The sequence below is a fragment of the Eptatretus burgeri genome, chromosome 2 (assembly GCF_056783735.1).
Source record: "Eptatretus burgeri isolate ZD-2024b chromosome 2, Ebu_testis_v1, whole genome shotgun sequence".
In the NCBI taxonomy this organism is placed as follows: Eukaryota; Metazoa; Chordata; class Myxini; order Myxiniformes; family Myxinidae; genus Eptatretus; species Eptatretus burgeri.
Genome location: NC_140962.1, coordinates 66,138,091 through 66,163,306, shown reverse-complemented (window position 1 = coordinate 66,163,306; position 25,216 = coordinate 66,138,091). Strand labels below are relative to the sequence as shown.

The 25,216-nt window shown below is 42.2% G+C and overlaps 1 protein-coding gene and 1 pseudogene across 4 annotated transcripts in view; one reads left to right on the top strand and one right to left on the bottom strand.

Annotated features, from left to right (window-relative positions):
- LOC147032209 (polypeptide N-acetylgalactosaminyltransferase 2-like) overlaps nt 1-25,216 on the top strand; it is a 130,173-nt gene that overhangs the window by 79,882 nt on the left and 25,075 nt on the right. For all 3 annotated transcript variants that reach the window (XM_085869599.1, XM_085869601.1, XM_085869602.1), the window contains exons 9-14: nt 861-948; nt 1,459-1,562; nt 4,487-4,613; nt 9,205-9,297; nt 11,346-11,429; nt 24,516-24,642. In XM_085869599.1, coding sequence (XP_085725725.1) covers nt 861-948; nt 1,459-1,562; nt 4,487-4,613; nt 9,205-9,297; nt 11,346-11,429; nt 24,516-24,642 — 623 coding nt within the window. The remainder of the gene's footprint in view (nt 1-860; nt 949-1,458; nt 1,563-4,486; nt 4,614-9,204; nt 9,298-11,345; nt 11,430-24,515; nt 24,643-25,216) is intronic.
- The window catches only part of LOC147032210 (uncharacterized), a 32,650-nt pseudogene continuing 17,270 nt past the window's right edge, over nt 9,837-25,216 (bottom strand). Inside the window, exon 2 of the transcript XR_015055082.1 lies at nt 9,837-9,953. The product of XR_015055082.1 is annotated as an uncharacterized LOC147032210 (transcript). The remainder of the gene's footprint in view (nt 9,954-25,216) is intronic.

Genomic DNA, 25,216 nt, shown 5'->3' with positions numbered 1-25,216 from the left:
ACCGCATCTTGTCCGTCACCTTCCAATGTTCACAGCATTAATGGCTCTGGTGCCAGCAAGCATGATCGCAACACCGTGTCATGACATGGGACTGCAAAAAGTAATTTGGCACCTCCGGGATGTACGTAGCACCGGAGACGATGGCCATTTCGCAAACTGTCTGCCTCTGATTGTCGTCGCATGCTGCAGGCAAAAGGGGTGTGGTGGGAATGGTTTGGAGAAGTCGATGGGGATGGATGCAGGGGCGGGGGTTGGGCTATTTTAACGTGCCTACATTGCCATGCATGACTTCATGGTTTTGCGGAAACACTTTCCTCCTTATGGATTATTTATCCCAGCAGATATACGTCTCTATGTTGAATTTCTTGAATTTGTTTCAGGAAGAACAAATCAAAATTATTTTCATTACCTATTTTGCTTTGATTTGTTGAGTTTTAAATGTTTACATTTTGTTTTTCCACCCGATGCCCTTCATAAACAAGCACATTGCTTTGTTTACCTTTGTACATGTCACTCTGATACATTTTAATTGGCATTCCTGCATGAGGATATTTGTAATATACCTGGTGTTGGCTTAATGGTTCGGGTGGTGGGCTTGGGATCCTAGGATCCTGAGTTCAAATCCCACTTGGCTGTTGAATTAGTACCAGGTGGGGTTGACTCTGCCTGTCATCCTTCCGAGGTTGGCAACATGAGTGCCAGCTTGTTGGTATCCTGCGTCGGAGTGGCGACCCGTCCAGGATTGTGCCCAATAGCCAAGGAGACTGCTTAGGCAGCACCAACGCTCTGCACAGAGTATGGTCATGATGGATGGATGGATGGATGGATGAATATTTGTAATATGATTGTTCTGTACACAGGCTTTGATTGGAACCTGGTATTCAAATGGGACTACCTGACTCCAGAGCAGCGTCAAGCCAGGCATACAACTCCCATTACTCCTATAAGGTGGGCATCCCGTGTATACACCATCAAACCTTGTAGATTAAAGGTATAACGTCAACAATAAGAACACTGCAGACCTCTCTTAAAGTAGTAATTTGTTTGTTTGGAGAATCCTTTATTGCCAAAATTTCAGGAACTGCACTTTGGAGAACATAAAAGTCAAAACGACATTGATTCTGAAAGTCCAATTTTTCAGCCACAGACTGACTTCTTTCAGGGGGATAAGATGTTCAGACCTTTCAGGCTAATTTTGCAATCTCCCACCTGGTAGATTAATTTATTATTTGAGCGTACATGGCTTGTGTTTGTCCCTCCTTCGGGCCACTCTGCCGATGAACCGTCAGACGGTTTGAGACTGTATTAAATTGTTTTCCTTTTTTTTTTTTTACAAAACCCTGTTGCTTATGTTTTTGCATTTTTGCATTTTCTGCTTTGCAGTGCTTGCATTTTCCATTATTGTACACCTGACGTGTTTCCGTGACTATATTCTGACTTCAATTGCATTCACCGCAGGACTCCGATGATCGCAGGGGGTTTGTTTGTCATGGACAAATCATACTTCGAAGAGCTTGGGAAATATGACATGATGATGGACATCTGGGGGGGAGAGAATCTGGGTGAGCCGTGAGTGGGTGTGATCGAGTAATTCTGCTCTCGTGCTTGTCTCCTCTCTTTCTGCTTTCATCATGCTCTCGGCAGATGCGTTTCGCGGACACTTGATGCCGTACCCTTTGCCGTCAAATAAAGCCACATGTTGAACCTGAATTTTCTGTCGGCTGTCCAAATAAGAGAGAGAGAGAGAGAGAAAAAGATAACTTGAGCAAAGCCAGAATAGCACGTTTGTCATCAAGTTGCTTATCTCTGGGTTCAAACCTCCAAAGGAAAATGTCTCTGCATAGCACTTGCTATTATGATGCAGCATGAGCAGAAAAATGGCGTCTTGGAGCGCATTGCAAAGTTTTTGAGATTTGAACTGAAAAGTGAGGTCATCAAAATGGCAAGATTATATTATATATGTATAAATATATTCATTCTTTGAGATTTGTGCTACCAGTGAAAAGCTTGTAAGTTTCCAGTGCAGTGTATGAAATATTTTTGTGTCTTTACCTTTTGAAAATGGAAGTTCTCTGATAGTGGGGAATTGGGGAAGTACTTTTGCTCAAGCTTTCTCATATCTTCAGTGGCTGAAAGATTATGCTATTGCTTACTCAAAAGATTGAGCAATGTTTCCTCGTTTCCGTACGGGCCATGCTGACAAGTAATCACACTATAATTCACGCACAATGCTCTATGAAGAGTGTCGCTTCCGCCCAAGAAGTTTCTTCGCTCGGTTACAATCCTTAAATGGGTCGCCACTCGGACACACGATATTCCCCCAAGTGGGCAGGAATTGGGAATTTGTTCAGGATGCCGGCGATAACTCACCGACTGTCCATGAAGGACACCGTGGCATCTTTAACGTACACCAACTAATACTGGCAGATGGGACAAAGCAGCAGCCACATGCTTTACACGAAATGATGATGACTTTAGTTGCTTTATATTTTGTGAAATTTAAACTTACCTTTCAATAAGTAGGATTTTTGACTTGACTTTGAACGATATGCGGAGCAAAACTACTTGTCACTGATTCTTCATGTCAAATCTTTCCAAAGTGTTCTATGACAGCTGTTCAATATTTGTGCAATTGACATTTAGTTACCTTTGTTCAAATTTATAATCGATGACATTCGATCAGGTCAGGTCAGGTATGGGAGCATGTGCCAGAGCAGCGTGTCGCTGTGTCCACTTTCCGCCGGTACTCCAGGGGCCTCCGTCTGGCCATCCCCCAGGCAGATGCCAGGCCCATCCCCATCTCCTTGAGATGCCGATCAACCTGTTGCAACCACGAGGAACGTGGTCGGCCCATAAGCCTCCTCCACTCATGAGGCTCCCTCGCTGAGATTCTGGTGAGCAGGATCAGCGTCAGTAAAACGAGCCACATGTCCATACAGCCGCAGCTGACACTCACGGACTATGCAGGTTACAAATCTCATCCGAGTCTCTCTCAGCAACCGCTCGTTGGACACAAAATCCGACCAGCGATAGCCAAGGATTCTCCGAAGAGACCTGGTACCAAAGGAATTAACTCTCCGTCTCAGATCCTTGGTCAGAGTCCAAGTCTTGCATCCATAGAGCAAGACTGGAAGTACCAAGGACCTGAAGACTCGGACTTTCGTCCTCCCGCACAGGTACTGGCAGCGCCACACCCCATGATCCAGTGAATCCATGACTCCCCAAGCCCGACTCAGACGTCTGCCATACATGACATTCGATGCCATACATAAACTGGATGCTTTGCCACCAAGTAAGCGATGCACGACTGTAAAAGATAGGGAGAGGAGGTTGAGAAAATAAGGGGAATCCGTTGCCATTAAGGGGGTAGGGAGGGATCATCAATAATTATTTATTCATACATATGTACTACCCATCTCGCATGTTATTGCATCACCTTCGCTATGTTACCTGGATCCGTAAAATTGGTCTCTGCAGATCTCTCAACCATATGTGCTCCTGTTCTCGTTTTATACAAAACTGTTAGTTGAGCACGTGGTTGGGCATTGTGAAGTTTTTTATATTTTATTTCATTATTTTATTTGTCTTATGAAGGACAGATGTACATTTTCCTTCGGTTGATAATAATTGAATGCAGCCACAAGGCATTTTGTTGCTTTTGTGCACATTTAAAGCAATTTGATGTGAATTCCCTTTACAATCCTCGCTCGCCGAATCAAAAAGTGATTTGCGGCATTGCCAATACACCACATAAAGAATAATTAGGACTTAAAGCCTCCTTTTTTGAGGATTGTTGCTAGTGAGTGCAGTTCCTCTGGCTTCAAGTAATTTGTAGTTTTGACTTCTTTCCCCTTCCCTCTTTCCTCATTCCATGGTTTTCTAATTTGCTGCTGTTTCTCAAGTGTTTCTTGTTCTGACTGTTTCCAATTCCTGTTTGAGCTGACCAGACGGGCTGCGTGACAGTTGGTTTTTAAAATATATATATATTTATATTCGGCTCACTAGCGATGCAGCTTTTAATTTCATCTGCTCTTCACACTCAGAATTGTGCATGAAGCTCAAGAAGCTTGATTACATATCTTGCGGCAAGCTTTCCAATCTATGCAATATTGGAAAGCTTGCTGTAGGATTTGTGAAATAAAATGCACATTCATGACAAACTGAGACCCCTGTGTCTGTTACACCGAGCCATACATTTTCAGGGGAACAAGTAATCTAAATGTTTCATCGTTTCATTGAGAATGCGGACAAACATTACTATTCGGAATGTTCAATGCATTTTGATTTCCCCCCCCCCCCCTCCCTTCTTTATTTTCTGTCGAAGATAAAAGGTACTCCCAACAAATGGAAGTTCAAAGTGATTTAATAATGGAAAGGTAGAAAAATTTCATTTTGGCTGAGATAGCAGGCTTTTATTGACAACTCCCACCCTGCCCCTCTTATCCCTCGCCCCTCCCTGCTTTTTTTTGTCCAATTTGTGCCATAGAGATTTCATTCAGAGTGTGGCAATGCGGCGGCAGCTTAGAAATCATCCCCTGCAGTCGTGTGGGACATGTTTTCCGCAAGCAGCATCCTTACTCGTTCCCTGGTGGCAGTGGCACTGTGTTTGCACGGTAAGGCCCCAAAGTCGTGTGAGCAAGACCGCACCATTCCATCGTGCTTGTTTCCATCTCGGATTGTTTCCATCAACATTCCTAAAAAGCCATTTTATGGTGATGTGGGACGTGAAATAATCACGAAAGGAGGAGGGGACAGGCACCATGCACAGCACAAAAACTCCGCATTCGATTGAATCGGATAGTCAGACACACGCGAACACAGGGAGCTACATTTCCCAGATTAAAACAGGTGTTCTTAATAGCCACAAAACGACGCCAAATGGAGTTCAATAACAATTAATGGTTGGAGCGTCCGCTCTCGAGGAGGTTGGGAGTTCAAACTCTGGCTGAGTCGTAGCAAAGACTTTTAAAAATGGGACTTGCTACTTTCTTCCTTTATGCTCAGCATTTAAAAGTACAGAGCAAGAAAATAAAAAAATAAAAACCCTTTGGTTGGCATCCATGGGGTGGAGGATATTCCTCCTTGATTGCTCTGCTGAGTGCGAAGAGAAAAGCGACATCAGAGATATGATGTCGCGAGAACCCAGAGTGCTGTGAAACTGAACCCAGAGTGAAATTGAAAATCATTCCAAACATGAACCTTACTGTTTTTCAGGACATCATAAAGAACACAAACAACAGGCACGAATTAGCTAATGTAACGTGTTAAATAAGGTGCTGTAAAAGATTGCGTCAATGTCGGTAAACTTCCAAAAATAATTTTTCTACAACCTTTTTAGGTCGTCTCTTCGAACATGACCTAATAATATGGGTGTCGATGTCCTTCGATCCGTCCGTCCGTCTGTCCGTCTGTTCACAATGAAGTTGAAGCGGGAGATCTGGTCATTAGTGATCCTGATAGAGGTCGATGAGACGTACACAATGGTATGACCTTCAAGGTCACCGAAGGTCAAGGTCAAGGTCACGAGGCCTTTGAAGTTGCGAAAATGACGATTTTCAAATTCTATCTCCTTCGCCATTTGTCAAGCGATCTTGAATTTGATTGTAGCATCTGAATCTACGGAACAATATCTAAATTTGGTCAGGACGGATTTTCAATATTCGCTTTCGTTTTCGTGTCACGTGACTTCAAAGTTGGCAAAAAATGCGAAAATTACGATTTTCAAAATCTATCTCCTACATTTCTCAAGCGGTCTTGAATTTGATCGTGGCATATGTATCTATAGGACAATATCTAAATTTGGTCAGGACGGATTTTCGAATTTCGCTTTCGTTTTCGCGTCACGTGACTTCAAAGTATGCAAAAACTGCCCTACCTTCAGGAGGCTATATATTCTCTACTGGGCATGGTAAAAGTTAGTGAATGGTGTCATTGCATAGCAGCTGACCTTGTATATTTATACATTTTCCACCGAAGGTGCAAAAGTTTCAAAACCCGAAATGTAAACGTCGGCATTTATTTTCAAAATATAATTTCGTGCACGCGCGCGCCAAAATGCCGAGTCATCTTGAACCAAACTGCGCTGTTCGAGCTGCGCAATAGTCTTCGGTCATAACTGAACATTGACAACTTGTGGTATTATAGAGATGACCGTCACCCCCACACGGGGGTAATTTTTTAAATCTTTATTTATTTGAATTTAATTAAATGCTTGAACAAATTGTCTTTTTAGCACTTCAAAACCCCTTCTGTTAGCAGGACTTGGACAAACTATTCAGGCATTTTACATCATCACGACCGATCAAATTTTCCACTGGCAGAGCCCGTCCATGTCCTTGTTTTTCAAGACTGTGTGGGATACGGTGTTCGATGAACTCTCTAGTTTTTTATGAATTGACTAACCGTGTGATTCGCTGGTGAGCCAAATGTACATGATAAGTTACTGTGTGTGTGTGTGTGTGTGTGTGTGTGTGTGTGTGTGTGTGTGTGTGTGTGTGTGTGTGTGTGTGTGTGTGTGTGTGTGTGTGTGTGTGTGTGTGTGTGTGTGTGTGTGTGTGTGTGTGTGTGGTAAGGTGTGTTTATATTGACAGGTAATGTGAGATAGCATATGCACGGTTAGGTAATGAAACATGTGATGGTGATTACAAATATATGGTGGATGAAACCCTGCTGTAGGTAAAGGGACCATCTATAGGTAAAGGTATAATGTTATTTGCAGAGAGTTTAAAAGTGAAATTGCTTTGTAAAAGGGAGATTAGGCTTACTGTTTGGCTAAAGCTGGGGATGTGGATCCATGGCTGAGATTGTGGACCCACAGTTTTTGGAGAGGTTCTGGGCTAAAAGGGTCGAAACTTCCAGGAAGAAACGAACCCAGCTGATGGTCCAGACAGTTGAAAAACCAGTCAATCAGTTACAAATTCCTGATCTCATTACTTTTGGCAGACATCCATTTTGAAGTTTGCTATTGCAATGAAGTTCAGCATATGTTGTTGTAGAATTGGACTTTTTCGTTATTTTTAAATGCTAATTTTTGGCCTTGTGTGTAAGCTTTGGTATTGAAGAAACCATATGACATATAGTTTGTTAAGTGTGTTGTTTGTTTGACTCCTATGCTTTCCTAAACCACTAGACGAAATGAGTTGAAAACTGATGGTTAAGTTTTGGTGGTGGGGGAGGGAGGGGTGGATAAGGTTGCACGAAGGGGTGGGGTGTTGGAATATTTCAGTGAATTAAAAATAAATTAATTCCCCCAGGGTTCAAAGACATTTTCTTGGTATATGTGTATTGTATAGTGCCGCTCTCGGTGGGGTTGGGTCTTACAAGCCCTGATAAAATCCACTAATACCTCACCTTGTGCTACCCTGTTGAATGTTGATTAGTTATAGATCTCTTTGTCCAAGAGAAAAGTTTACTAAATAAAATAAATTAAGAAATTCCATAACATACAGTGCTCGCCGAGTAAACGCATCCATTGCCATTGTTTGTATGCACACTCTTTGAGACAATCAGGTGGAAGTGGGTCATTCATTAGACTTGGCTTACGTCGACCATTAAAACAATTCACAACAATGCAGACACGATAAAAGCTTCTGCCCAGTCGACCACTTGGTTAACCAAAAACAAAGTTAAGTTGTTCATGGAGAAGTTTGGCGGACAAGATGGAGAGCCGGTTAAGCTTGATTGGACAGGTTTAAGCGCTGCAGTAACTTGCACAGCATGCGTATCGGTGGCGACGTTGTGGGTACTGATGACCAGGTTGCCCTTGAATTCCACGAGCTGTTGTTTACCATCTGTATTACAGTATTTATTAAAAAAAAGTTTACCATAGTCTGTATTGTTGTTCGCGCTATTACTGATACCACAATGAAGCCCCCATATACCACTCATGCACAAAAAATATCGCCGTCCGGAACACATATCCATATAAACAATGGTATCATGACCCCTTTTAGTGCATTTTAAATTGGCTCGCTGTTTTCTTTTTCTTCCCAGGAACACATCCTGAGCACTAAACGAAGTATCACTGTACTCCAATGCTCTGGAGGAGAACCATATACATCATAGAAGTTGGGGAATTATTATCCTTCTAAATATCATACTGTCTGTGTGTTTGTTTTACTTTTATGCACTCCTGAACCACTGGGCAGAATCAATTGAAAACTGATGGTTGTACTCGCCAGGTGCACAGGATGGTTTCATGGTGGTAAAGGAAAATCATCGCTCCGGTGGTTCAGAGTGGGGGTAGGACCCCAATTTTCTTTATGTAAATGCGTATTGTATATATCGCCACGTAGTCGAAGCCTGTATCACAAGTCAAAAATCATAAAACTGGAGGAATTAACCCATCCATAAGGACAGATTATTTACTGGTGATTAAAATTGTTGTGAGAAGCAGCTTTATGTAAAAAGGTATGTAGACGCTCCAATAAGGTAATTTGTTGTTGTTGGGGTGTGGGGGGGGGGGGGTGGTGATGTTGAGAGCTCATAACATCAAAAAGTTCAGATACTCTTTTCATAATTCCAATTTTCAAATGCAGTAACCACTCACAGACAGAGCCTTGGTGTGGCAATACATACATTAGATGGTTTGCCATTACTTCACAGTAATTATATTGAGTATGGTATTTGACGAGACAAAGGCAATGGAGAAACAACTCGTAAGTCCATTTATCGTTTGGTGACTGATAGTGTGCACACAACTCACCATCCAATGGAAATGGAAATTCCTTGCATAATGAACTGTAAAGTAGTAGTACAAATATGTTTTGGATAAGAGCGTGTGGTTGTGATTGCTTCTTTAAAAAAAAAAAAATTCTTCCCGTTGTTCTCACAAACCTATTGTTTGTTTTTTAGGACACTCAGGTATCTGTGTGTTGGAAGCTTGGCGAAAGCATGAGCAAATGGAGCCTAAAATTTACCAGACATGATGAGAGGAGCAAGTGTCACTGCTCATGCACATGATGAGATGCATTTATTCATCTTGCTGCATATCAAATTTTAAAGAGATTTTAGTGATGCTTACTTTAGAGTGGGGAAGCAGGCGATGTGATTTATACCAAATATAGTGCATAAATTGAACGCTCAAAAGTGTTATGCTCCATAATTTGTTGTCCTTGCTATGGGCAATTCAGCAAAATTTTCAGTTTATATTTTATTCATAGTTTAAAATAAATTGCTTACTTATTGCTTCTGCTTCTATTCCAGGAACACCCGGAGGGCAGCCGAAGTCTGGATGGATGAATTTAAGAACTTCTATTATGCTGCTGTTCCTTCTGCACGCAATGTACCTTTTGGAAAGTAAGGCGGTTTTTACGTTCCGCATACATACTGGTGTGCTCGCTCGGTAGATGGAATTGCATCTTTCGAGATTTTTGAATAGGAACGTTAAAATAAAAATGTTTATTTCCCCCTCCCTTTCCTAATAAATGATGGCGTTGAGCAACCTTGCAAAATGTTGTACTTGCCAGTATGGTGCGGAAAGCCGACGCAACACCGCCAATGCACTTTTGCGGGAGGTTTTGTTTTTGCATGTTTGATAAATTTGGTGCCAATTTTATCAAATGATAGATACTTTTGTTAGATTTCAAAAAATGAGCTTCACTTCGAAAGTGAACTCTTTGCTAGACATTCATCAATGAGCAACAAATACATGGCGGTTGTAATGGATCCAGGAATGGCATGATTTCGGTAAACCCTGGCAAACGTGGATTATGTAGAAAGGAAAATACGGCTTCGTACGGTGTTATTTTTTTTTTTACAACGAAACAAGCCATCGGATCACTATCACCCAAGGAATGATTGTTTGATCTGATGATGTCAGCATAGTATCACCTCACCGTAAGCTGGTGCAGAGCGGAAAGCTGCTGTGCAGATGTCAAGCGATCAGTCATTCGGCACTCAGGTGACTGCCGGGCACTAATGGCTTGATGTTGATGTGACTAACAAGCTTGTTTCTGGGAGGAACAACACATTTTATCGGTAACAGACTCACATGATACATCGTCAACATGATTGGTCGTGCGGGGGATGGCAGGATAGCTCAGAGGCCACACACTTTCCTTTGAACTGTGTGATGTTGCTTTTATTTCCCACCTGACTAAACTATCCGCTGGTGCTTGTCATGCAAGGCAATGCATAAATAAGTTTGCCGTCCGTCACATGGGCCGTTAAGCTTGGGACCGGCCATCTCCCAGCATTGATTATCGTGGACGTTTATGATCCCACAGCATCCTTCACAAGGAGTAGGCGAGTGTCACCAGCAACCTTGCCAAATTACAAAGCCCGACCAGAACTGATAAGGGAGCAGAGCATCAGTCGTACAGCTGTGTGCCAAGAATAAATGAAGTAGACAGGTGCTGCAAGGTCATGCATAAATGAATGAATGAATAAATTGGTTAGGTAAGGAGACCTTTTTTAATTTTATTTTATTTTAATTTATCCTTTAACATGAGAATATGAATTTACCTTAGTTAAGTAACACTTATGCCAATGAGAGTTTGACATAAATTGTTAAAAATGAGATTGATGAAACGTTTAAAGATGAAATTATTATTATTTTAGCATATTTCATTAATATTGGCAGTGTATTTTGAACTCATTCAATCCAACCAAGTGACATTAAAGTAACATTTTATTGCTTTGTGGAGGGTTTACCCTCCTGAATACCCGTGAGATATCCAACACTGGACTCAACCAAGGGGCCACTGACCTTGACATCCTCAAATTATTTTGGTCACCAAAATGGCAAGATTGTTAACACGCGTATACTCGATGTACATGTGGATGTTGGAGGGATGCAACGTGGATCGCTGGCGGCACGTTAAATGAGGTTGAATGCCATCTCGCTTATGAAGACTTGCAAGAGACACTCATGGCAATGATAATGTTGTTGATTATTCAGCACTGCTCTTGGGAAGAGTGTTATTATCGAACTTGTGAAAAAAAGAAAAGATGTTGATTAGCTCTGAATTCCAACCAGTACAATTTGAATAGATATCTGACGAGTTCCTGAGCTGAATGTTCTGCAAAGCTTTAAATACTGATTTGTACCACAATTCCTGGTGCCTTTTGGCATTGATTTTATAGCACGTATGAGTACATGGTGGGTATTCCTATATTATACCCACCTCTACCCCCCACTCTTCCCCTCTCCCCTCTCCCCAAACCCACTGTGTCAGGTGGATTGTTAAGAGGTGATGGGTTGCTCAAATCAGCTGGTAGCTTGTCTTGTGTTAAGCTTTAGGAAACATTTATGCATTGAAGGTTGACTTCTGAATTTTGAGCAAATAGTATTTTCTCTTTTAATTTCTTTTTTTTTAATTATGATTGCCTTTCTGTGTACACAGCATTCAGAATCGGCTCGAATTGAGAGAGCAGTTGAAATGCAAACCATTCAAGTGGTACCTGGAAAATGTTTACCCTGAACTCAGGTATTCTTGTTTAATTTGGGTTTTTAACGGTACTGTATTTGACTTTAGGAAATAGTCTAATACTACTGCAACTACTATGACTCGTATTACTACTACAACAACAACATTGACCACAATTTATCCCACCTTATTTGTGATTGGCTGTGGAGGAAGTTCGGTCCAACACTTTCAGAAAGACCTGGTGTTTCACTGTAGCTGATTTTCCCAGGATGCCGGTCACCCACTTTGTGCGAAAAACACAATTTTTTTTTTTAATTCCCAGTTAATGCTGGCAGCCAGGATAAGCCAGCCTAATGCCCATCCCATGGATAGTGTACATTAAGTTATGCCTGAATATGAATCACCAATCCATAAATTTATAGTTTGGTCAATAATTATAACGAGACTAGATGTCTCAAAGATATGTATGCAACCTCGGCACCAACTTGCCAAACTTAGGAGGTATCATTATTATATATAAAAAAAATCTATGAAGTGCTTTTTATCAGCCCATCATGTGGCATTGTACATGAGAGAAAACATAGAAATAGTAAAATGGTAACTTGTAAAGCTATGAGAGGTTAAAGATGCCATTTTATGCAGCTGTCTTTCAAAAAAACTTAAAACTAGAAAAGCTTTTTTTGGAATAATCAGTGATGGGACAAAAGTTTGTTATGTCGGGCATGCTTCTGAAGAAACAGCAGTTGCTACAAGTTAGCCTTTTGAGGTGGGACTGAGAAATGGTGACAGTAGTCTAAACAAATGGAGTGATGTGGTTCATCAATCGAAATAGGTTGTAACCTACAGCAAACCTTCACCTAACCTTTTTGAATCAATGAACAAGTTTTAAAGAGACATTGTCACAACTTGGAAGTCAGTTAAAATGAGATGGTATGGGAGTTAAATCAATTGTCGTAATTTCCGAGGACTAAGGCTCAAGTCCGATGTTTCGATCACCGAATGTTCTTAATCCGTGAGTAAGCATACACTATCCACCATGTATTAAATGACCTCTGGAGAAGAGTAGGAGGGAGGAGATGCTGGAGGGAAGAGAAGTTTGGCAAGGATAGCATGGGGGCATCACATACCTGCGAATCAACAGTCCCATGCAACGTTACCTTGGATGGGAGTTATAAGATGAGTCTCACCATAAATTTATGGGAGTGTGATGCCCTTCCCCTGCTTCCTTGTCACCTCCTTCCTCTGCTTGTCGCCTCCTACCTCTCCGTGTCACTTCCTCCCTCTCATTGTCGCCTCCCTCTCATTGTCGGCTTTCTCTCCTGGCCTGCCTATTCCTGAAGAAAAACCACTTGGTGGTCGAAATGTCAGATCTGAGCCTTACTCCGAGATAATTGCTGTTGTTGATGTTGCCATTTTATCAACAAGTATGAACTCCACCAACTATAGGTACTTTGTGATTATTGTATCGGAATTGTATCATCATTTTTTTGCCCACAAGAGTTACGTTTTGCAACATTTTGAACCACGATGGTCGATGTCATAAAATGGGCAAGGTACACCGAGTGAGATGCATGCAATATAGAAATGAAAATAGCTTATTATCACCATGCTTTTTGAAAAAAAAAAACTGGGGGGATGTTACAATCGGCTCACTGTCTGTCTGTCTGTCTGTCTGTCTGTCTGTCTGTCTGTCTGTCTGTCATGCTATCTCCTCCTAAATGGTTGGATATAAATTGTAATTGTGTCTCTGTCTGTCTGTCTGTTTGTCTGTCATGCGACCTCCTAAACAGGTCAGGTCAGGTCAGGTATGGGAGCATGTGCCAGAGCAGCGCGTAGCTGCGTCCACTTTCTGCCGGAACTCCAGGGGCCTCCATATAGCCATCCCCAGGTAAATGCCTGGCCCATCCCCATCTCCTTGAGATGCTGATCAACCTGCTGCAACAATGAGGCATGTGGTCAGCTCATTGGCCTCCTTCACTCACATGGCTCCCTCCCTGAGAGAATCTGGTGAGCAGAATCAGCGTCAGGAAAAAAGCCACATGTCCATACAGCCGCAGCTGACGCTCACGGACTATGCAGGAAACAAATCTCATTTGAGTCTCTCTCAGCAACCGCTTGTTGGACACAAAGTCCGACCAGCGATAGCCAAGGATTGTCCGAGGAGATCTGATACCAAAGGAATTAAGATTCCGTCTCAGATCCTTGGTCAAAGTCCAAGTCTCACATCTGGAGAGCAAAACTGGAAGCACCAAGGACTGGAAGACTCATACTTTCCTCCTCCTGCACAGGCACCAAAAGTACCACACTCCATGATCCAGTGAATCCATGACTCCCCAGGCCCAACCCAGATGTCTATGGGCCTCTGGCTCATAGCTAGCAGATACATGAACATCACTGTCAAGGCAAGTGAATCTCTCCGTGACCTCAACATCCTCACCACAAACAGGTAATGACAGGATAGCAGCATCCAAGATGTCAATGAAAGTCAGGATCTTAGTTTTGACCGAGGAAATCCATAATCCCAGCGGCTCCGACTCCTCATTCAGCACCTTGAAGGCCCCCAAAAGGATATCTAGAGTTTCCGCAAAGATGACTGCATCATCTGCGAAATCAAGGTCAGACATCTTGGTATTCCCAAACGATGCACCGCAGCTTGATCTCTCCGACATTCTCCCCAGAATCCAGTCCAAACAAGTGCTGAAAAGTGTGGGGACCAGCACACACCCCTGACAAACTCCAGTAACAACTGCATATAAGTCAGAGATAAATGGAAATGGAGGCAACTGCATATAATATGCAATACCACCACATCTCATAGCACTCTCAGAACCAGAGTATAGTTCAGACATCAGATTGATCAGTTTTGATGGCAACGCCCGAAGACCAAGAATCCTCGAGAGGGTATCCCGATTCACTGAAATAAACACTTTGCAGAGATCAACATAGGCTGCAAGCAGCCCCTGCCGAAACTCTCGTCTGCATTCGGTGAGGACGGGAAGAGCAAGAATACGGTTAATCGTTGTCTTCATTGGTGTAAAGCCTGACTGCTCTGGGTGCTGGTGCTCTAGCAGATGGTGGCGAACCCCATCAAGAATTATCCGAGCAAAGACCTTGTCTAGTCCAGGAGCCCAGAAGGTTTATTCAAGTGAAAAGCGCCAGAACGTTTGACCTCATGGGCTGATGGGTCATCCACCAACATCACAAAAATGCATTGCTGCCGGGTCTGACCCATGGCTTTCCCCCCGAAATCACTCAATTAGTGATGCCATTACCGATAAACCTATTTTGCTCAATATCTGGAAAAATATGCATGATAATATAACGAATAAGGTGTCTACACCTATGTTTTCATGGTCAATCATTACACTGACACCCGCATTATTGCTAGAAAATGCATAGTTTACCGTGTAAATGTTTAGTCCACACACTCAGTCTGGTCTGGTCCAGCTAATCTCAGGGGAAGAACCAGCTAATCAGCTGAGGAAATGGAGAATTGGAGAATTTAACGTGACAATGCTGACATGAATGCCCTCTCCAACACCTTGGACAACACATGCAACCCATTCGCCACTTATTCTCCTGCTGATCTCATCAATGTGTCATCAGGGAGAGCAGCGAAGGCGACCAAAACATTCCTACATGGAACACTGGAACGGGGGGAAAAACTTCGAGTTCAGTTCGAGGATGGGTGTATCGTCGATGGTTCACAGTTTCTGAAGCCCGTGGCAAGGATCAAAATGTTGAACTTTGCTGCAGAGAATGTGAAGCAATCTAAGACCGCAGCATGAAGAGCGAATGCGGCAGAGGGAGTCAGGGATGTCTTTGGACGAACCTTAGCTGTTGCTGCAGAGACAAGCGATGCACTTGATCTGCATCACATTCTTAGCTACCCGGTTACTGAAGTACCACTTTCTCTAGACCATAGCGATGGAACTCCCCTGAAGACGGACAAGGCATCTGTCACAAAGAAACTTGAAAGCAGACAGGAAGTGTTTCTCGATGACAACAGTCTTCCCCCAATAACAGCCGCAGTGATTGATGGCGGTATCATCCTCCATGAAACCGTGCTGCATCACAGCAAGTCCACATATGCAACCATGTCAAAGGATCTTTTGGCAAAAGTATGTTTGTATCGTGGGGAGCAAATCCATTTCGTGCTCGACAAGTACCAGTCACCATCAATCAAAGATACCGAGCGAAACCTGCATCGTTCAACTACTCCTCAATCATTCATCATTACTGGACATGACCAGGCTCAGCGACAGAGTGGCACAGAGTTACTCAAAAGTGGATCATTTAAGGAAGAGTTTGCCCGGTTTGTAATGGAGGAATGGAAGAAGCTCCAATATGGTTCATTTCATGGAAGAAAAACACTATGTTTCACATGGTGGTGTGTGTATGGAGATGAAGAACAACGAGGATGATGTGCTGCAAATAGAGGAACCGAATCACCTTCAATGTCGACATGAAGAAGCTGACACACTCATTGCCTTTCATGCAAACAACATTTCCACTGGTAACATTCTAGTCAGGTCCACTGATACGGACGTCTTCATCATTCTGCTTGGGCTTTATGGAAGGTCGGAAGGGATCAATATCATCATGGACTATGGATCTGGCAACCACCGAAGGTGTATTGATGTCACTAAACCAGCTGACATTCTTGAGAAGAAACAGACTGGTATTACTGAAGCACGAATCGGCCTTCATGCCTCGACTGGTTGTGATTTCACATCGTGTTTTTACAGAAAGGTCAAAGTGAAGCCCTTCCAGTGGATGGAGTCAGATGCAGCTCATGTGATGGCATTGCGATCTCTCACAGCTGAGGAGGTAGACGTCCAAGCTGTTACATCCTTTGTCTGCGTGCTGTATGGCTTCAAAACCTCTGATATTAATGAAGCCAGATACAAGGCGTTCATGCGAATGGGTAGTGGTGACGAAAAGGAGCCCCGTGCCAGAATAAAGAAGATAAACTGTGCCTCTCTTCCCCCGTGCGCCAAGACACTTGGTAATCGTATGAAAAGGGCGCACTATGTGGCAATAATCTGGAAGAGAGCTGATCAGACAGATCCAACTGGTGGGGCGAGTCCGACAGACTATGGATGGAAGTTGTCTCAAAACTGCTTTGAACCAGACTGGTATCCAGGAAGTTCAGTTCCAGAGACCCTCACAAGCCCACATGAGGATGATGGGGATGGCGTGGAAGATAATTCAGCAGATGAGGAAGAGTCAGATAATGCTTGGAGTGAGGACAGTGATGAGAGTGACGAAAGTGATAGAGAAGACTTGTAATGCCAAGAGAACATCAAGTTAATTATGTGAACTGCACATTTGCAAGTTTTCCATATATCGTTGTTCGGTAATAGCGTCGCTTAATGAGCGGGTGGGCGAAACATTTACATGGAAAACTACACATTTCCCAGTAATAACACAGGTGTCAGGGTAATGATTGACCATAAAAATATCGTTATAGACACCTTATTTGTGATATTATCACGCACAGTTTTTCAGATAATGAGGTTTCGGTAATGGCGTCACTAATTTAGTAGATGAACCATGCATTTACGTGGTAAACTATACATTTTCTCGCAATATGCATAGCATCAGGGTAATGATTGACCATGAAAACATAGGTATGGAAACCTTATTCGTGATATTATCATGCGTAGTTTGCTAGATATTGAGGAAATTAGGTTTTTCGGTAATGGCGCCATAGATTGAGTGATTTTGGGGGGAAAGCCACGGGTCAGACCCGGCAACAATGCATTTTTATGATGTCGGTGGATGACCCCAGCAGCCTATGAGGTCTAACGTTCCAGCGCTTTTCTCTTGAATAAACCTTCTGGGCTTCCTGGACTAGTCCGGCACTGAGGGCAGCATCACCCGTCAGTAGTTGTTGCAGTCCTGGCAATCACCGGCACTGAGGGCAGCGTCACCTGTCAGTAGTTGTTGCAGTCCTGGCGATCACCCTTCCTTTTCCAGAGAGGAACAACAAGGCCCCTCTTCCAGTCAGTTGGGATGATGCCTGTGTTCCAGGCAGAGCACAGAACTGCATGCAACGACATGAGTACAGCATTTCCACCAGTCTTGAGAAGTTCAGCATGGATGCCACAGGAGCTTTACTCCATTCCAACTGGTTCACCGCAGCCTGTGTTTCCACAAACGAAGGTGGATCACAGTTTATTGGAGGGTCAGCAAAAGGGATAGTAACAGCGCTGACATCCAATTCAACAGCTGGTGGATCAGCTTGGTATAGCCAATCAAAGTAACCAGCTCAGCGGGCCTTCACTTCGGACTCCTCTGTCAAGAGCCCACCACCCTCCACTTGAACTGCAGTGCACCGAGGGACGGGCTTGGATGAATGCAATGCGCAAATTCCTCTGTGCAGGACGAGAATCACTTGACGACAGGTGATGCTCTACCCCATCACAGATTATTCGCACCTTCGCCCCATTGTCTTCCCTCTTTGCACGTACAGTTTTATACCTCAACTCCCTGAGCAGCTCAGCTCTGCCATTAAGCCTGGCACTGCAACTCTGGTCAATGGTATCCAGTCTCACTTGAGAGACAAAATTCTTCTTTGCCCCACGGTGAGTTCCAAGACATCCACCGGCAAGATCAAGGACGGTGGTCTTGAAGGCACTCCACAACTCTTCAGGATTCCCAAAGCACACAGACCCCCTAAATCTCCACTCATCCTGTTCACGAACTCCTCAGCTACCCTCTCATCCTTGAGCTTGCCACCGTCCAGCCTAGGCTGGGATGGTACCATTCTCCAGGATTTAGGCCACAACTTCAGAGTTGCTACCACAAGTCTGTGGAGGAACTGAGCACTCTGGTAGACCCTGCAGTTCTAGCTCATTGTCCAGTGACCATCAATGAGCACATGGTCAATCTCCTTTGCCACACCACTAGCGTTGGAATACCAAGTCCAGTGATGAGCCTGTAGGCGATGAAAACATGAATCAGCCACTCTCAGTCCACGACTTCTTGCAAAACCAAGGAACTTAGTGCTATTCAGGTTCACAGTTCCAGACCCATGGGGACCAACACATGTCTCAAAACCATCCGTATCAGTTCCAGTCGATGCATTGAAATCCCCCAAGACTTGAAGAGAATCTCGCCTGGGGAACTGATCAACCACAGACTCGAGCGTGGCATTGAATGCGTCCTTTACGGTGAGATCACTCACCTCAGTCGGAGCATATATATATATATATATATATATATATATATATATATATATATATATATATATATATATTTATATATATATATATATATATATATATATATATATATATATATATATATATATATATATATATATATATATATATATATATATATATATATATATATATATATATATATATATATATATATATATATATATGAAGACCACGAGGGGAAAACCAGAGATGTCAGGATAAGTCAATTTTGAAGAAACTGAAAAACAAAGTTTCAAGACTTTGGTGGACTGTTTAATAACTGTCATATAGATTTATTTTCCAGTAAAAGGAAAAGTGATCATTGGCCGATCAAATTAAGCATGTAGCATTTGCCAAGCTTCTGTGTTATTTAATTTAAGAGCAAAGAACAAATCAATGTTGCAAACTGACATCACTGGTTATTCCCTTGTTTAATAAATGCCATGCAATTTTAACCCAGGATGTGTAGCAAATTCATGCTTGTTGGTTATTAGCATACATTACATGACTTTGGTGATCACAGATTATTTTTTTCAACATTAAACGGTCATTGTTTTTTTGTTTGATTGGTGTTCAACGCCACACTCAAGGGTATTTCGCTTATATGATGACGGATTCTCCATTTCTTACTCCGTACTACTTAATATGATGGAAAACCAGGAGGAAACCAAGGATAAACCACCCCAGCGATAGCTGAAGTCACCTTATGTGACTCCCTCATATACCTAAGCAGTTTGATTGGGCGGTGGGTACATCGAATGAGGATGGGTACTCAGACGCGCTAACCATTAAGCCACGGCGTGGGTCCCATAAAAGTCACAATAAAGGTTTGACCAGGCTTAAACCACGATATGCACCAACTACGGAGCCCATGATATAACCAAATAGGCCATTGTAGTGCTCAGAGTTTATGCTGTGATAGTTTTACAACCTTTTATAACTTAGTTTCTCAACTCTGAATATTATGATGGAACAGTTAACATGAATGACGCAGAAAGCCAATCATATCTGAGTGAAAACTTTAATTTTAATACTTTGCAGAACACAAAACCTGTGATCAAAAATAATAGATCCATGATATAACCAAATAGGATATTGTAGTGCTGAGAGTTTATGCTGTGAAAGTTTTACAACCTTTAATTTTTTTAGTTTCTCAACTCTGAATATTATGGTGGAACAGTGAACATGAATGAAAGGGAGATAACCAGGAGTAAAGTACTGACAACTCTGGGTTTCTACTTGTTCAGCTTTGACAACACTTGTTTTTTCATTGCACGGCTAAACTTTATACCATATAAATTATATGACACCCCTGGTTATTTGTGAAAGTAATATTGTGAGAGGAAACCTTATGTTGCCAACTATTGGCAGGTGCAATAACCCTGAAATTTATAAAAAGTGACATCTCTGGTTTTCCCCTTGTGGTCTTCATATATATATATATATATATATATATATATATATATATATATATATATATATATATATATATTATAATTCCAGAAGTGTGTGTGTGTGTGTGTGTGTGTGTGTGTGTGTGTGTGTGTGTGTGTGTGTTTGTGTGTGTGTGTCTGCGACCGCCGTTTCTTGACAACCACTGGTCCGATCTAATTGAAACTTGCTGGGGACCTTAGTATGTGCCTTTTCGTGGTTTGATATTAATTGGACAAGCGGTTCCCAAGTTACGGCCATTTATCTGTCAACCAATGACAGGACACGGTGCTATGACATCACGAATGACGTCACAATGCTTCCTCTTTTTTTGTGATATGTTACAATTGACGCTGGGACCTGAGTATGTGCCTTTTCTAAGCTTGATATCGTTCTTCTTCATCCGTTTCAGCTGCTTCCCAAGCGTTTCCCAAGTTATGGCCATTTATGATACGGTTGGTCCGATATAATTGAAACAATGCCCCAATCCAGTTTTTTTTTTTGCACGTACTGCCACACACGTACGGGCACGCACCTACGGGCCCGCACGCACCTACGGTGCTATGACGTCACTATTGACGTCACAATTCTTCTTTTATTGATTTATTTTTTATGTATTTATTTTTGCACGATTGACGTCACAATTCTTCTTCTTCGTTTGATATGACGTCACAATTGATGCTGGGGACCTGAGTATGTGCCTTTTCAAGGTTTGATATATTTCTTCATCCGTTTCAGCTGTTTCCCAAGTTATGGCCATTTATTTACCAAACCAATGACAGGATATGTTGCTATGACATCACAATTGACATGACAATTATCAATAAAGTTTTTTTTTTATTTTTTGCACGTACGGGCATGTACTAGTATATATAAACTGGGGAAACAAAACCCAACAATATGACGAATCCTTTGTCTCATAATACACTCGTTGACCGGTGTTACCCAAGTTGTCATTGGAGTCAGTTTATTGGACACAGCTACAGCAACTCCTTTGGGCATGGTAACCATCAGAGCGACCAGACCGATAGTAGGTGTAGCCACCCGCCATGATCTCACCACAATCCGGCCTCCGAACCTCAGAGAGTGCTGCAATACCGATGTTCAAACGCTTGAACTCAGATGATAACAGAGTCAGGTGATCATCCTTTCTTTGGGATAGGATATTCCAGGCACCCACCCGAAGGGGGACCACCTCAGGTTAACCCAAGGACACCACCATCTGGTGGATGACACTTCAGCACCACCCCGACACACACTACCGCAATGATAATGAGTCCTAAACGGTTGGGCAGAAATTTACCAAACTTGGTAGTTCGGATCTTCTTCTTCTTCTTCATGCATATGGCAGCTTAGCTGCTGGGGTAGCTATCATTTCTTGGAAGCGCGACCATGTCGCTGATGCAGTGCCCCTCCACCAGTACACACTGGAACTCATTTTGTCAACCTCGGAAGGATAACAGGCTGAGTCAACCCCCTGGTGTATTAATTCAGCGGCCAACGGGGCTTGAACTCAGGACCCTAGGATCCCAAGCCAGCCACCCTAACCACAAAGCCAACACCAGGCTGTAGTTAGGATCACCGCAAAGCATGAAAGTGCAAGAGCAGCATATTTTTGACCCAACCCCCTCGGGCGGTGTCAAATACCAAAAATTGCAATTACGGACACATTTTAACATATTTTTTCATGATACTTTGTAGTTGCAATCAACATTGGGGGATGCAGTAATATGTAATTTTATTTTAAATTATTTGACCCAGGGTTCATGCCCCAGGTGGTGGAAAGACGGGTCAGAGGTCAAAACAGGAAAATGATTTTTATCTCAAAATTTGATATTGGGTCATTCCTGGTGGAACCTTTTGCCATTTTTCAACTTTGCTTGAGGCAGGAAGCATAGGGACTTGGGATGGCGCTCCATCGACTTCACTCCAGTTATTATAATATTGATTATAATAATAATAATAATTCTTCTTATTCTTATATTCTTATTATTCTTACCCGAGCTGGAGGAGAGGGTATTGCATTTGGGTCTGTTTGTTTGTTTGTTTGTTTGCACAGAACTTTCATGTTTTTCTCCGCAACTGCTTGTCGGATTGTGACAAAATTTTCACGACAGGTACTATTCATGTCGAATTTTTTAATGATAATTATGACGTCATAGGTCACGTGGTGTGGCAGCCATGTTGGAAAAATGGAAAAACTTTGAATCACTGTTTCTCTGAAACCGCACCAAGGAAAAAATTGAAACTTGGCACATAGCAAGTGCTCCTCATGGGGAATAAATGATTTTTTTTAAATGACGTAATAGTTGCCTTCATTATGATGTCATAATTGCATATGTAGAACGCTACTTCTGCTCAGTATGAAAATTTGAGGGTCATCTAGGGATAAAATGGTCCATAGAAAAAAATTGATGATGTCATCTGTCATGTGATTCAGCAGCCATATTGTTAAAAAAAAGATATACCTTCAAAAATCTTCTTCTCTGAAGTGGCCAAGTAGATCGAGGTGAAACTTTAAACGTCTAACCGCTTATCCATGAGGAAGAAAAAGTTCACACATATGATATTGGTTACATGGTTTGGCAGCCATATTGGATTTACCCTAAAACATATAAAAATCTTATTTTTCAGAACATCTGGACAGATCGAGGGGAAACGTCACAGAAATGTTCCCCAATCCTTGGGTGTGCAAGCTTGTTAAGGAATAATTGATAGGTCACATGGTTTGGCAGCCGTATTGGATTGAAGAAAAATATTAAATAATGTTTTCTCTGGAACCGCATAATCTATCGACACAAAACTTCACATTTATGATATAGTAGTGATGGGGAATACATGTTTTAAATTTCAACTTGATCGGACACATGGTCTGGCAGCCGTATTGGATTGAAGAAAAATATTAAATAATGTTTTCTCTGGAACCGCATAATCTATCGACACAAAATTCACATTTATGATCTCGTAGTGATGGCGTATACATGTTTTAAATTTCAACTTGATCGGACACATGGTCTGGCAGCCAGAATTTTTTTTTTTGATCCGCGTTCTTTTTTTTTTCTTTTTCTTTTTTTTTTGAATAAGGCTCACTTGGTTGTGCCTGGATGGGGTTGAGGGTAGAGGAGTTGCAGCTGAAATGTGAATCCTATCCAGGTTCCTCCTGATGACTTCATCTTTGCTTTTTGCTTGTTTGGGTTCCTCCTGATGACTAATGCAAGACTGTTCCGATTTGATTTGAATTGAATTTATTGTAATCCCATTCTAAATTCAATTGAATAATAATGAAAAACTTTATGGGTCATGGTCAGGCGTCCAATCAAAGCAGGGTTGCATCAAAGCGGGACATCTTGGTACCCGGTCATCACTGCCAGCAGTTATAAAGTGGCAGTTCTAATTATGTCTCTTATTAACGATGTAACACACCAGTACACAAACACCACACAAAACAAGTTCTGGCAAGCGTCTGCAATCTTTGATTGCTCTTTCGAGTTATGGCAGCCATATTGGATTGAAGGAAAAATATTAAATAATATTTACTCTGGAACTGCTGCATCAATCAATGTGAAACTTCACAATTATGATCGAGCATACATGGGGAATGTAGTTTTTAAATTTCAACCCAATCAGCCGCAAGGTCTGGTAGCCAGAATTCTTTAATTATTTGAATCTGAGAACTTTTAGAATTTTTTTTTTGTTTTTGCCTAAGGATCATTTGGCTGCACCTGTATGTGTTTGAGGGTTGCAGGAGGAGCAATTCAATTGATACCGATGATGGCCCCAGGAAAAGTGGTCAACTGTGTACATAATAAATGAATGGAATGTGGCCTGTAACTCGGTGCATAACTTGTGAATCCCACGTCGTCGAGAAACGTGTGGGGCCTCATTCGACTCAGGGGAATCCTGCTTTACCCTCTGTACCCATGGTGTCTATATTTATTACTTTGTGTTCAGGTTACTTCAACACCAATTACATTGATACCCACTATGCATTCACGAAAAAGGGCTAACTGCATACGTAATAAATAGATTGAATGTGGCGTGTCACTGGGTCCATAACTCATCAATCCCACATAGTAGAGAGACGTGGGTGGTGGGGGGGGCTGCTTTATATTACTCGAGGTAGTTCCGGTTTACCCTGTGGACACATGGTGACATTTCCCACATTTATTGCTTCGTGTTTCAGGTAATTTAAATGCCAATTCAATTGATACCGACAATGTCCCCAGGAAAAATGGCTAACTACATACATGATAAATAGATTGAACACTTTGAGTTACTTGGTCTGTAACTCCTCAGTCCTGTGTTTTATCAAAGCCGGACGTCTTGGTTACCCAGTCATCACTGTTAGCAGTTATAAAGTGGCAGTTCTAGTTATTATTATTTTATTGGTTAGAAAAAAAGGGGATTGGATAATTGATTGAAAGTGTGTTTTTAAGTATATGTTGGGGAATAAAAAAATCGAAACGATTCATTGTCAGTTTTGGACTAAATATTTGCCTCCTAGGATTCCAGACAAGCAAGACGTGGCTTTTGGGGCACTGCAGCAAGGGGTCAACTGCCTTGACACACTCGGTCACTTTACTGATGGAGCAGTCGGGGTGTATGAGTGTCACAACGCTGGTGGGAACCAGGTGAGGCATGCAGATTGTGAGCATGTTTTTCTCAAGGCCATTCTTGAGGCTTTTGATGGTGCCATTAACTAACTTGGCAAGTGACCCATATTTTGTGGGTTTGGTGCGTTTTCATTCTTTAAACCCATGGACCCGTTTTCGTGTTGTCAAAATCCATATGGGATGGGAAAACACACACACACACGCACACACACACACACACACACACACACACACGCACACACACACACACACACACACACACACACACACACACACACACACACGCACACACACACACACACACACGCACATACACACACATACACATCCACATACGCATACACACACATACACATACACATACACATACACATACACATACACATACACACACACACAAGCATTTAAAGGCCATTTTCCCTGCTAAAGCGGGGTTAGCCTTGCGGGCCCCATGACAATCTTCTCCACTTTACCCTATTTTCTGCATCTCCCCTTCTTAATCCCATTGCCCACATTTTTTCTTCCACCACCTTTGGCCAGTTTTTCTTGGTCTTCCCTGTCCTCCACTTCCTACTACACTCATTTCCAACAC